The 13,566-nt window shown below is 39.2% G+C and overlaps 1 protein-coding gene across 1 annotated transcript in view; it reads right to left on the minus strand.

Annotated features, from left to right (window-relative positions):
* The window catches only part of DNAH7 (dynein axonemal heavy chain 7), a 340,485-nt gene that overhangs the window by 46,264 nt on the left and 280,655 nt on the right, over positions 1 to 13,566 (minus strand). The window contains exons 55-57 of the mRNA XM_005573795.5: positions 9,909 to 10,085; positions 7,485 to 7,646; positions 4,421 to 4,621 (exon numbers count right to left, since the gene is read on the minus strand). Of these exons, the coding sequence (XP_005573852.2) occupies positions 4,421 to 4,621; positions 7,485 to 7,646; positions 9,909 to 10,085 (540 nt within the window). The remainder of the gene's footprint in view (positions 1 to 4,420; positions 4,622 to 7,484; positions 7,647 to 9,908; positions 10,086 to 13,566) is intronic.

The following is a 13,566-nucleotide window of genomic DNA, read 5'->3' on the forward strand; positions in this document are numbered from 1 at the left end:
ACCTGAATCTAATTATGAGAAAACATTAAAAAAAAACAAAATGAGAAATTTATTAAAAACCAGAGAGGAAGTCCTAGCCATAGTAAACAGGCAATAGAAAAAAATAAGACATCCAAATAGAAAAAGAAGAAGACAAACTCTTCTCTCTCTTTGCTGACAATATGATTCTATACCTAGAAAACACCAAAGACTCTGTCAAAAGACTCTTAGAACTGATAAATGACTTCAGTAAAGTTTCAGAATACGAAATCAATGTACAAAAATGAGCAGAATTTCCATACACCAATAATGTTCAAGCTGAAAACCAAATCAAGGACACAATCCCATTTATAATAGCTGCCTTCCATCCCACACAATACCTAGGAATACATTTAACTAAGGAGGTGAAAAATCTCTACAAGGAGAACCACAAAACACTGCTGAAAGAAATCACAGGTGACTCAAACAAATGGAAAAACTCCACGCTCATGGACTGGAAGAATCAATACTCTTAAAATGGCCATACACCCCAAAGCAATATACACACTCAACACCATTCTTATCAAACTATCAATGTCATTTTTCACAGAATTAGAAAAAACTAATTCTACAACTCATAAAGAACCAAAAACAGCTTGAATAGCCAAAGCAATCCTAAGCAAAAAGAACAATACCAGAGTCATCATATTACCCAACTTTAAATTATACTACAAGGTTACAGTAACCAAAACAGCATGGTACTGGTTAAAAAAAAAAAAGAAAAGAAAAGAAAAAGAAAAACAGACACATAGACCAATGGAAAAGAATAGCAAACCCAGAAATAAAGCTGCACACCTACAGCCACCTACTCTTTGACAAAATAAGTTGACAAAAATAAGCAATGGAGAAAAGACTCCCTATTCAATAAATGGTACTAGGATAGCTGGCTAGCCATATGCAGAAGAATGAAACTGGATCCCTACATTTCACCATATTCAAAAATTAACTCAAAATGAATTAAAGACTTAAATGTAAAAATTCAAACTATAAAAATCCTAGAAGAAAACGGAGGAAATACCCTTCTCAAAACTGGCCTTAGAAAATAATTTTTGGCTAAGTCCTCAAAAGCAATTGCAACAAAAACAAAAATTGACAAGTGGGACCTAATTAAACTAAAGAGCTTCTGCACAGCAAAAGAAACTATCAACAGAGTAAAAAGATAACCTTCAGAATGGGAGAAAATATTTTGCAAACTATGCATCTGACAAAGGTCTAAAATGTCCAGAATCTATAAGGAACTTAAACAATTTAGCAAGCAATAAACAAATAACCCCATTAAAATGGGCAGAAGACATGAACAGATACTTCTTGAAAGAAGACATACAAGTGGCCAAGAAACATATAAAAAAGTGCTCCACATCACTAATCATCAGAGAAATGTAAATCAAAACCACCATGAGATACCATCTTATACCAGTCAGAATGGCTGTTACTAAAAAGTCAAAACACAATGGATGCTGGTGAGGCTGCAGAGAAAAGGGAATGCTTATACACTGTTGGTAGGAATGTAAATTAATTTAGCCACTGTGGAAAGCAGTTTGGAGATTTCTTAAATAACTTAAAACAGAACTACCACTCCACCAAACAATCCCATTACTGCGTGTATATCCAGAGAAGATAAATCATTCTGCTCAAAAGACACATGAACTCATATGTTCTCAGCACTAATTGCAATAGCAAAGACATGGAATCAACCTTAGAGTATATCAGTGGTGGACTGGATTAAGAAAATGTAGTACTTATACACTGTGGCATACTATGCAGGCATAAAAAAGAATGAAGTCATGCTCCTTGCAGCAACATGGATGCAGCTGGAGGCCATTATCCTAAGCTAGTTAATGCAGGAGCAGAAAACCAAATACTGCATCTTCTCACTTATAAGTAGGAGCTAAACATCGGGGAAGACAGACACAAAGAAGGAAACAATAGGCCAGGTGCAGTGGCTCATTCCTGTAATCCCAGAACTTTGGGAGGCCAAGGAGGGCAGACCACTTAGGTCAGGTGCTTGAGACCAGCCCGGCCAACATGGTGAAACCCCGTCTCTGCCAAAAAATACAAAAATTAGCCAGGTGTGGTGGTGTGTGCGTGTAGTCCCATCTACTCATGAGGCTGAGGTGGGATAATCATTTGAGCCTGAGAGGTGGAGGTTGCAGTGAGCTGTGATTGAGCCACTGCACTCCAATCTGGGCAATAGAGTCAGACCCTGTCTCAAAAGAAAGAAAAGAAAGAAAAGAAAGAAAAGAAAGAAAAGAAAGAAAGGAAGAAAGAAAGGAAGAAAGGAAGAAAGGAAGAAAGCAAGCAAGCAAGCAAGCAAGCAAGCAAGACTGGAGACTACTAAGGGGAAAGGGAGTGAGGGGGCAAGGGCTGAAAAATGGTTGGGTACTATGCTCACTACCTGGGTGACAGGATCATTCATATCCCAAACCTCAGCATCACTCAATACACCCATGTAACAAACCTGTAAATGTTTCCCCTGAATCTAAAATAAAAGTTGAAAGTACAAAAAAAAAAAAAAAAATACACACACACATACATTAAAAAAAAAAGGAGGAGATGACTTCTTCAGAGATATCAATGTCATAAAAGACAAAGAAAGGCTGGGGAAATGTGCCAGATTAAAAAAGATGAGGCAACGAATACTAAACCAATGCTGTCATGGACAGGAAAATGCTCTAATGGACATTACTGCATCAACTGACAAAACTGAAACACAAATGATAGATTAAATAACAGCGTATCCTTCTTAAACTTACTAAAAGTAATAACTATACCAGAATAAGATAATATCCCTATTCTTACAAAATTTACACCAAAAAATGTAATGATAAAGGGCCATGATATATCTAACTTATCTAATTTACATGTACCTGATGTGGGGGCGGTGGAGAAATGGTGAGGGGAAGTGGGAGAGAGAGGAAACACAAATGATGAAGCAAAAGGAATAAAATGTTAACAGGAAATGAATATGGGTAAAAAGTGTAGGATGCTCCTTGTACTATTGTTATTTGTTTATTTAGAAATAGGGTCTTCTTGCTCTGTCACCCAGGCTGGAGTGCAGTGGGGTGATCATGGCTCACTGCAGCCTTAAACTCCTGGGCTCCCTCCCTCCTCAGCCTCTTGAGTAGCTGGACTATAGGTGTGTGCCACCAGGCCTGGTTAATTTTTTATTTCTATTTTTTATAGAGCTATGGGTCTCACTATATTGTCCAGGCTGACCACAAACTCCTGGCCTCAAACCATCCTCTTGCCTCAGCCTCCCAAGGCACTGGGATTACAGGTGTGAGCCATCATGCCTGGCCCTTGTACTATTTTTTTGCTTGTAATTTTTCTGTAAGATTAAAATTATTTTCAAATAAAAAGTTAAAACAAAAATTATGATGTGCTGCTTTGGCATTTAATGAGACTTTGGTTTTGGTTTGGGCTGTGTTTCATAAATTCCTGGACCTCCACTATATGCGACTACTGCTGGAGAGACCTTTTGATCTAGAAGAAAGGGAGGGTTTGAGTTAAATTTTGCAAAGAGGCTCTGTCTAGTCCATCACATGCAGAAATGCCCTCACCACCTATCTGGGAGTAACCTGCTCTCTCTGGGCCTAATCAATGCAAAAGCTAGTCCTATGGCAGGTCTTAGAAGCTTAAGAGGTGGTTTGACTTACTTTTAAATATAGGCCCCCCCCCCTTTTTTTTTAGTACCCAAGACTTTTGTTTAATGAAAGTACTTCTTTATTTTTAATGTTTTCTTTTGATGTGCATTTAAAACAAATTCAGACATCAAGTGTGTGAGCTTTTTAATAGCAACAACTTACGAAGGTTCATAACCCCTCTTAAAAAGAAACTCTTCCATTTTTAATTATGGCAAAACGCTGTGAAACAATTTTAGGTCACAGACATTCACATACACAATTCTAATCATGAAAGCAGTGGGTGGTTTCCCTGCTTGCCTGGTGACGCTAAAAAAGACCCTTATGAGTCCCATCAATCAAGGAGTAAAATCATTTTGGCTCTCATTATAGTTATATGAAGGAAATATTTTCATGTTTTAATTTAGAGACATGGCTCCAAATAGCACAAGGCTCAGTTAATATCCTGAAACAAGATTCTCCAACCTTGCAGATTTGTACTGGGAATGTCTTACAGCTGACTTTCTAAATAGAAAGCTACATTATTAATGACACCCCATAAGATCTCAGCTGAGCAGGAATGAGGCTGGTGCTAAAATTAAAATAAAATATTAATAAAATTGACTTCAGCACAGTCAATAATCAGTTATCAAAACCTACTGCACTGCGGTGCGGGAGGCCTATTTAATTTTTAGTTTTACTCAGTGCACACATCCATGATCACCAGGGGCCACTTGAACTGCTTTACAGGACCGAGGTAACAAGACTTAACCATTACTAACAGGCTTTTTGCAGCTGCCAAAGAACTCTGGATCAGAGATCGGGTCCATGAGGTATGATCGAATGATATTAGCCCGTAAACCTTTTGGTGCTTCATTGGTCATTTTCACTCCATTCTGCAGTACTGACACAGGGAAATTTGGAGATGGGTAACTTGTCAGCCACATTCGGAAATCTGGATGTGTTGACTCTGGGCTTAACTCCTGTAAGAAAATAAATCAGATACAAAAGGGTAAATAAAACCCAAAGAAAATCTCAAGAGCATACATATGAAGGATGAGTTGGAAGGGGGAGGAAGTATTTTTACAAAGTAGAAATGTAACTGCTACAATTTTCGGCAAAAGCTTTAAAATCTGATTCTGCTCCTAAAACAATAATGCATAGTTGAGAAGGCCCAGCGTGCTATCATTCTCCTTGGTAACATTAATTCATATGACTATAAAGTTTACAAAAGTGCTATATAATTCAGAGTTGGTCCAAATAACTAAGACATTCCCAAAACTCTTGTATGTGCACTGATGTTGCTGAAATATTTACAGAAATAATTCTCTGTCCCAGGGCTAGATTAAGACTAATCCATTTTTCTTGCTGTAGCCAGGTTGTTAGAGTACACAACGCACTCAGATAAGTCAATATTAAACCAAGCAGAGATTAGATGAGAGAGAGTATTTCAAAGGTGAGAAAAACTGGGATAGTCTGAAACATCAAAACTTAGTACTAATCGCTCTATTTATTCAAGGGGATGGTCACACCTGGACTGCCAAGGGTAACAAAACACTCAATTAGCACCATTGCAAGGCCGTATAGGGCCTAGGAAGAATTATCATGGACCTTTCCCTCCCTTCCTGTCCAGTCCCACTTCCTACTGCTACCTCCCCGACTTGTCCATGTCAGTGTTATCTATGTTTCTTGAAATGGCAAATCTTTATCGGTAAAAAAAAAAAAAAAAAAAACCCTGAGCATTCCTATGGTGAAGGGGTGGATAAGGAAGGAGGCATAGATGTCTATGTTTTTAATAATAATATGGTGGGTGAAAGCACCATTCTTTTTCTCCTACCAGCTGCCCTATGGTCTAGTGACTTCAGTAACATGATTAATGGGAATCTGAGCCAATCCATCAGGGACAGATATCTCTCTTACAGGACTCTGTGATGGGTATATATAATACAATTCAACAGGTCATGAGAACAGTCTGGAGACAGATGAATCATAAGCAGACAGGCACAAATATAAAACCTCTGATAGGCCAGGCATGATGGCTCACACCTGTAATCCCAACTCTTTGAGGGGCAAGACGGGCAGATCACCTGAGCTCAAGAGTTCGAGACCAGCCTGGACAAGATGGTGAAACCCTGTCTCTACTAAAAATACAAAAATTTAGCTGTCCATGATGGGGAGGGCGCCTGTAATCCTAGCTACTCAGGAGGAGGAGGCACCAGAATCGCTTGAACCTGGGAGGCGGAGGTTGCAGAGAGCCGATATCGTGCCACAGAACTCCAGCCTGGGTGAGAGATTGAGACTTCATCTCAAAACAACAACAACAACAACACACCTCTGATACAAGGCGTGGAGCATGAGGAGATGTTGTAAGGCGGCCGGGCGCGGTGGCTCAAGCCTGTAATCCCAGCACTTTGGGAGGCCGAGACGGGTGGATCACGAGGTCAGGAGATCGAGACCATCCTGGCTAACACGGTGAAACCCCGTCTCTACTAAAAAAATACAAAAAACTAGCCGGGCGAGGTGGCGGGCGCCTGTAGTCCCAGCTACTCGGGAGGCTGAGGCAGGAGAATGGCGTGAACCCGGCAGGCGGAGCTTGCAGTGAGCTGAGATCCAGCCACTGCACTCTAGCCTGGGCGACAGAGCGAGACTCTGTCTCAAAAAAAAAAAAAAAAAAAAAAAAAAGAAAAAGATGTTGTAAGGCAAATGGTAAAAAGAATAGTTTTTCAGGCAGAAATTATATCAACTATGATGGCCTATATTCTTGAGAAAGTGCGCTGCACCAATAAAAGTGAAAGCAGTTCAAAAGTCTGGAGCATAGAAGTCATGATGAAAGTGGCCTGAGAAGAAACTGGAGAAGTAGGCAAAGGTCAGGTTCTGAAGGGTGCTGTAGGTCATGTTGGGGGTTTGAACTTTGTTGTGCGTGCCTTGGGAGGCCATCAAAAAGAGTCAGGCAGTGAAGCAATATCCATTCACTAATTCAATAAATATCTACCGATTGTATCCTATGCACCTCACTGTTCAAGGTGCTGGAGGGAAAGCAGAGGATACAACAGATAAAGACAAAGTCACTGTCTTCATGATGCTTACATTCTAGTGGGAGACATGGCCAGAACAAACTGGCGCTAAGTGACATAAAGAAAAAACAAAGCCAGATGGGTGGATGGTGCAACTTCTATCACCACCATGGTTATTTAGGAGGGAATTAGGAGTGGGCTAGAGTCACGGGTAATTCCAGAGGATTCATTTTCACTGTGTTTGTTGAGATCAAGTGCCAGGCTTTCTGTTTACTCAGTTGAGCTACAGGGAGTTTTTTTCCTGGAATTTCTGCCAACCAGAACAGGGAAGTCCCATGACCCACTGCAAGGTGGGTGGGAACAGTGCCCTTTTGGTTTCAGATTGTTCTACTGTGGCAGGGTAACTGGCCAACTGGGAGAGAAATAAAGAAAAGTGACATTCTGAAGCCTTTGAGTTTAGAGTGCCACATGAATTTCACCTTGAACAGTCCTCCTTGGTTACTTTAGGCCATTGTTATAAAAAGGAAGTTGATACGTGTCTACCCTGTGATTTACTCTCCTCCTCGAGCCTGCTGCTCGGGATTGAGGATATTTCCATCTCACTGGATGAGCCCTTGTCCCCATTAAGAGGGATTTGCCAAGGCCTGGCTATGTTCTCACCTCTGTTCCTCCAGATCTGGTTTTCAATGTGAGCCTCTCTCTCCTGGAATCCAGTCAAAGCACTAACCTGCAACTCTCCAAATCAGAGAGGAATGGAGCTACCTGAATGTTATGTATATTACTAATTAGATTCAGGGAATACAATCTAATAAGTATAAACTTGCATTTTTACCTCACAGACTTTCTCAAGGGTTGGCATCCAAGACGTGGCAAGGTGACAATTCTGAAGAACAACCCAGGTTCCTTCCTTGACAGCTTTTTCTAACATCTTCATAGCAATGGGCCCTTGGCCTTGACCAAGAGATAAAGAGCTAAGTTTTGATCCCCCATACCCCTGTGTACAAGAATAGTAAAGATGTTATTTAAAATCACATTTTAAGAAACATCAATATTGTTATTTTTAAAAATGTTAACATTAACTATATTACAATTTAATTGGGTCACATGTCTCAAAAAGTCAAACACATGCATCCCTGAAAACCTCTCTTTGACAAAGAATCTTATAAACACTTAGGTAAAAAGCAAGTCAATTCATGTAGGAAACAGTCATGGCAATAAATGGAAAATTCTGTAGTCTTTGGTTGTTGATAGAAGGGATAGAAAGAATAAATTAAATAGACTGTTAACATAAGGAGGAGGTGAAAGGCACTGGCAGTCTTGCAGTAACTCCTAAAATTCAAAGCTGAAAAGAAAACTAAAAAGAGACAGATGAACTTGTCCTGTTTCCTCCGGATCTTTGAATAACTATATTTTAGTTATTTTGGCTACTGTATAAAAGAGAATTTTAAAAATTGTCACTGATTTCCATGTCAGTTTCTTTAGAGAATTCTGTGGGAATGTTTTCCTGTATTCAGTTCTACTGTATTCCAATTCGTCCATGGCTTCTGGGTCTCATTTCTGGGGTAGTTATCACCAGACTGCCCCTTTAGAAGAGGCCTGAATATGGAAGAGTGGGGTCTCAGTCCCTCCCGAATGCCCATGGCTTATTGTCACTAGCTAGCTGGTAGAGGCAGCAGAAAACAAAGTAGAGCTGGATCCTGCTGTTTCTGGAAGAAGTGGAGACAGCAAGTGAAGAGAATGCGCGGAGCAGGACCCACATAGGAGCCAGAGAACAATCTTATATACAATGTGAGGAGAGATACAAAGAGCAGCTCGGAGGGGCTCAAAGGGTCGTCAAGCTTGTGTTGATTAGGAGAGGTGAGTCCTACATAAAAGTGAACACCTCCGCCACTCCCACTCTACTCCTACCCACCATTGCTCTTCCTGGACTTTCAATAGCCACCCCCCCTTACTAGTGGCCTCCTTCCATTCTGCACCACCCAAATAAATTCTTCAGGCTCCAACTAGGATGAACTTTATAAATTATAGGTCAGATCATGTCACTTTGCTGCTTAAAACCCTACTCCTCCATCTTCCCATCTTACTCAATGTCCTTAATGTGGCCTACAGAGACCCTACATGATCTGGTTCTTCACATATCTCAGAGCTCATCTCCTCCAATCACCACAGCCACATTCCAAGCCTTCTTCAACAAATAGAAAGTACTGTGCTAAGCTATCTATTCTTCTGTATATAAGAATTACGCTCATGCAAAAATATGTAATTCAAAAATCTGGAGGAAATAGGACAAGTTCACCTATTTATAGTTTTCTTTTCAGCTTTAGATTTTAGGAGTTGCTACAACGCAGCCAGTCCTTTTTATTTCCTCCTTATGTTAAAAGTCTTCTTCAGTTTTTTTCTATGCCTTACATCAATTTTTTTGGCCTAGTAAATTTTTTTTAACCTCTCAGCAACGTGGCCTTTGAGGAGATACTTAACCTCTCCATGCTTTAGTGTTCCTATCTGTATAATAAAGATACCACCATCTACCTTATAGGGTTGTAGAACATGTATGTAACAAGGTCTAGCAAAGTCAACATATACATTAAGCACTCAATACAAGTGGTGGTGGTGGTGGTGGTTTTAGAAATATCAGTAGCATTACCACACTGTGTTATTTTAATTGTACCAAATTGGAAAAAATTCAACTCAGGAAATGCCCAATCATCTGTTTATCATTTTCTTGTTCTAGACCATATGATGTAAGAACATTTGTACTGAATTCATTTGAATTAATTTTAAGGACAGACAAGGCATGTAAATAGTAGAACATATTTTAATCTAATACAGTGACCACAATGTACAATTGTTTTGGAAAGTCAAAGAAGGTCCCCCTTTAGAGAGTGGCAGAGGGGTGGGATCAGAAAAAGTGCACCCCTGTGGTCACTGTCCAGGCTTGAATTTATGAAATCAACTCAAGTTCATATACTGGTGCAAATAATGCCAAAGAGTTTCCTGTCCCCCCACCCCAAATAAAAGTAAATGCCCCTTAAATCCCAATTCTGGTTTTAATTAGATTTTAATTTGGATAAGGAGTTCTTTTTTAGTGTCAGTGCTGCCATTTTAGTATCATTTTCTTGGGATTCTGTCAACCTTTGATAACTTTCAAAGGTTAAGTGACAAATTTCTACCTTTCCCACATCCTTAAAAATTTCAATTATAAGAAAGTATTGCTTTTTAAAAATAATATTCGATAACTTCATCTATTGTAAGGTACCTGGTCATCGGCAAATTTTAGAAGGGCAGCCATGGGATCTGCTCCAGGAGAGAGCACGAAAATCAGTGGTGCACAGCAGTTACTGTCTCCAAATGCCTTGGCTAAATCAAAAGGGGGTGGTTCAATGAATGGACGCCCCAATCTGTTGATTATAAATTCTTGCAACATTGGAACAACCTAGAAAGAGACAAGGATATAGTTGGAAGAATATTTGAAATCTGCCTAAAACCATTAAAAATTTAGATTCAAAAGTGTTTTAAAACAAAGTACCCTAGCTCTATTAGTTTAGGTATTCATTAATGGTGGGGAGTCCAAGGCATCAATGTTTATATAAATGCCTTTTAGATAGGAAATATCATAAAATATTTAGATAATAAAAGGTTAGTGGTAATTGACATAAACATTCAAAGACTTTTTTGGTCCCCTTGAAATGAATGTTCAAGACATAGTGGTTGAAGAAGAAACCTGACCTCTTAAGTTATAAAACACTAATTATGTTTCAAAAATTCACAACTCAAAAGTAGAAATTGTAGTGTAAGTTGTGCAAAATTTCCCCACATCATCAAGAAAGAATTGATGTCAGTGTGGAAAAGAAGGAGAAGGAAAGGAAGAGCTCTGTTCAAGAGAAGCAAACCATACACCCAAGAAACCAAACAAAACTATGTTGTGTAGAATTTCTGACAGCATGTCTGAGAATTTTCTGGGAGCCTGTTTGAGAAACAGCAGAACTCTGCAGCTTGGTGTCTCTGCTAATTGGTCCTTTCAGGCCTTGATGCGGGGGCGGAACTGCATTAATCAGTATGACTGATGTACAGCCTCGGGTACATCATTCCTGCTTTCTGACGAAGGGTCTACACCAAGCCGTTTATGATGGATCTATTCTCATGATCCTCACACCTCCCATTAGGCCTCGCCTCCCAACACCGCCACATTTGGGATTAGATTTCAAGGTGAGTTTTGATGCGGACAAACTCAAAGCACACCAATAATTAAACAAATTGCGTTCATCATGTTGTCCATATGTATATTTGTAGCTGCTATTTATTTTCAAACTGAATATAAATTCCTATCATGGCAAGTGGATGTGTGATAAAAAAGATGTATATTTATTACTCTAAAGTAGCTACTTTAAAGAAGTTATTTGGTATTTCAACACTCTAACATGATATTGTTAATTCAGCTTGGTTGTCTTCTATGCAAAAAAGAAAATTCAATATATAGCAAAGCAAAGAAGGCCTAAAAATGCTTCTCCCTGAACAGGGGATTAAATGCTATATTAGTAAAATGTAAGGGATCTTTTTCTACTTCACTTTTCAAGGGTGCGTCTGCAATGCTTCTGATAAAGTCAAGCAGGAGACATTGTCACCTGGCTCCCATGTTCATGCCTCACTCACATCAAACAAAGATTTTGACACCTTCATTAAGTTTGGCAGAAATTGAAACAATGTTGTTAACTACTCAGCATAAAACTACTCTATTTTCCTGGAAAAAAATCAACTGATACCTACTTTTACTCATTAAAAAAGTCTCGAAATGAAAGGGAAAAGTAAACCTAGGAACAAAACACAAGAGAAAGTAATGTGGGAGAGAAGAATCCACTCATGTTTCAATTTTCTCCTTTGTTTTTTTCAAATCTGTACTCCCTTTACTACTATGCTTATCTTTTCCCATATCCAGTACTTCCGTGCTGACAAAACAAATGGAATGAAGCGAAGAATTAGTCAATACGAAGTTAAGACACGCTTTGGGTGTCTGCTTCCCCTTTGACCTTCTGCCATGCTGTGACATTGCACAAAAGCCCTCATCAGAAGCCGAGCAGATGCCGATGCCAAGCTTCTTGCACCTCTCAGCCTGGAGAACCATGAGTTCTAATCTCTCTTCTTTATAAGTCACTAAGCCTTAGGTTGTCTGTTATAGCAACACAAAACAGACTAAAACAATTATCTAATTTCAATTTCTCATCTATTAACTACCAAAAGTACCTTTTTTCCTGCTCTGAAGTATATATATATGCACAAAATTGTCATAAATATTTGTTGTTTGTTTAATAACAAATTCTTGCAAATGAATGGATTGCCCCTTCACAGAATATTGTGAACGCTACCTTATAGTTTAAATTAAACTCCTAGTAGATAAGGGGCTACAAAAGCATACCAATTTCAGAAGGCAACAGCGGTATCTCAAGAGAAGGAGTAATGGAAAGATTTTTTGAAGGCCCCAGCATCACCTCGACTGAATAGCTGCTTAGATACAAGAATGGAATTGTGTATATATACAACACACTGCACTATGTTGACAGTTCCATCAGCCTGCAACTTTTCTCAACTTGAAGCAAACTGCAGGAGCAATGTGCAGGTGCCAAGTATCTCAAAACGATGGTCTACTCTGGAAAACATTGCAAATATTTCCAAACGTCGATTTTATAGTCTATGGAACATTTATTTACACAAGATCTGTAAATAAAAATAACTGACATGTCACAATGCCTTCTAAAAAGTGTCAGTCCTAGTGCATGTGTGACTGAGATACTGAGGGTGTTAGGGTGGGGAGCTGAGAGCCAATGAAGGAATATCTGTGTTAGAGATTAGATTATTTTTAATCCCTCCAATATTTCTCTAGATTCATTCAAACATGGAAAATGTATAGATGCAACAACACATCTATAAATGCCTGATAGCATGGACTTACCTAAGAGGATGGCTTATATACTGTTTGTGCAAAATAAACATCTGTTGAATGAATAAATTGATAAAAAGCTCAGGATGCCTACTTTTGTGAAAGTGGAGTTCTAATTACAAAAATATTAAACAAAAATCACAGAATAATTAATTCATCTATACATAAAGTTTCATTTATAGATGTTATTTTATGTTTCAGGTTTTTTTTTTTCTTCTTTAAAATCTGTATAAATTTCAGCCAGGCATGGTGGCTCACACCTGTGATCCCAGTACTTTGGGAGGCTGAGGCAGATGGATCACCTGAGGGCAGGAGTTCGAGACCAGCCTGGCCAACGTGGTAAAACCCCGTCTCTACTAAAAATACGGGTATGGTGGCGCGTGCCTGTAATCCCAGCTACACAGGAAGCTGAGACACAAGAATCACTTGAACCCAGGTGATGGAGGTTGCAGTGAGTCGAGACTGTACCACTGCACTCCAGCCTGGGCAACAAGAATGAAACTCCATCTCAAAAAAAAATTTTTTTTTTAAATTAGCTGGGCATGGTGGTGCATGTCTGTAATCTCAGCTACTCAGGAGGCCAAGACATGAGAATCACTTGAACCCAGGAGGTGGAGGTTGCAGGGAGAGGAGATGGCGCCACTGTATTCCAGCCTGAGTGACAGAGAGACTCTGTCTCAAAACAAAAAAAAAAAGAAAAGAAAAACAAGAAAACAAAAACTTTGTATAAATGTATAGGGTGCAAGTGTAATTTTTTACATGCACAGGTTGTTTTGTGGTAAGGTCAGGGCTTTTAGGGTATCCATTACCCAGATAATGTACCTTGTACCCCTTAAGCAATCTCTGGTCATCCACCCCGCCACACCCTTCACTCTTCTGAGTCTCCTCTTTTTATCATTCTACACTCTATATCCAGATATACACATCATTTAGCTCTCACTTATAAGCGAGAACATTCAGTATTTGTCTTTCTGTGTCTGAC

Source organism: Macaca fascicularis, chromosome 12, assembly GCF_037993035.2.
Source record: "Macaca fascicularis isolate 582-1 chromosome 12, T2T-MFA8v1.1".
In the NCBI taxonomy this organism is placed as follows: domain Eukaryota; kingdom Metazoa; phylum Chordata; class Mammalia; order Primates; family Cercopithecidae; genus Macaca; species Macaca fascicularis.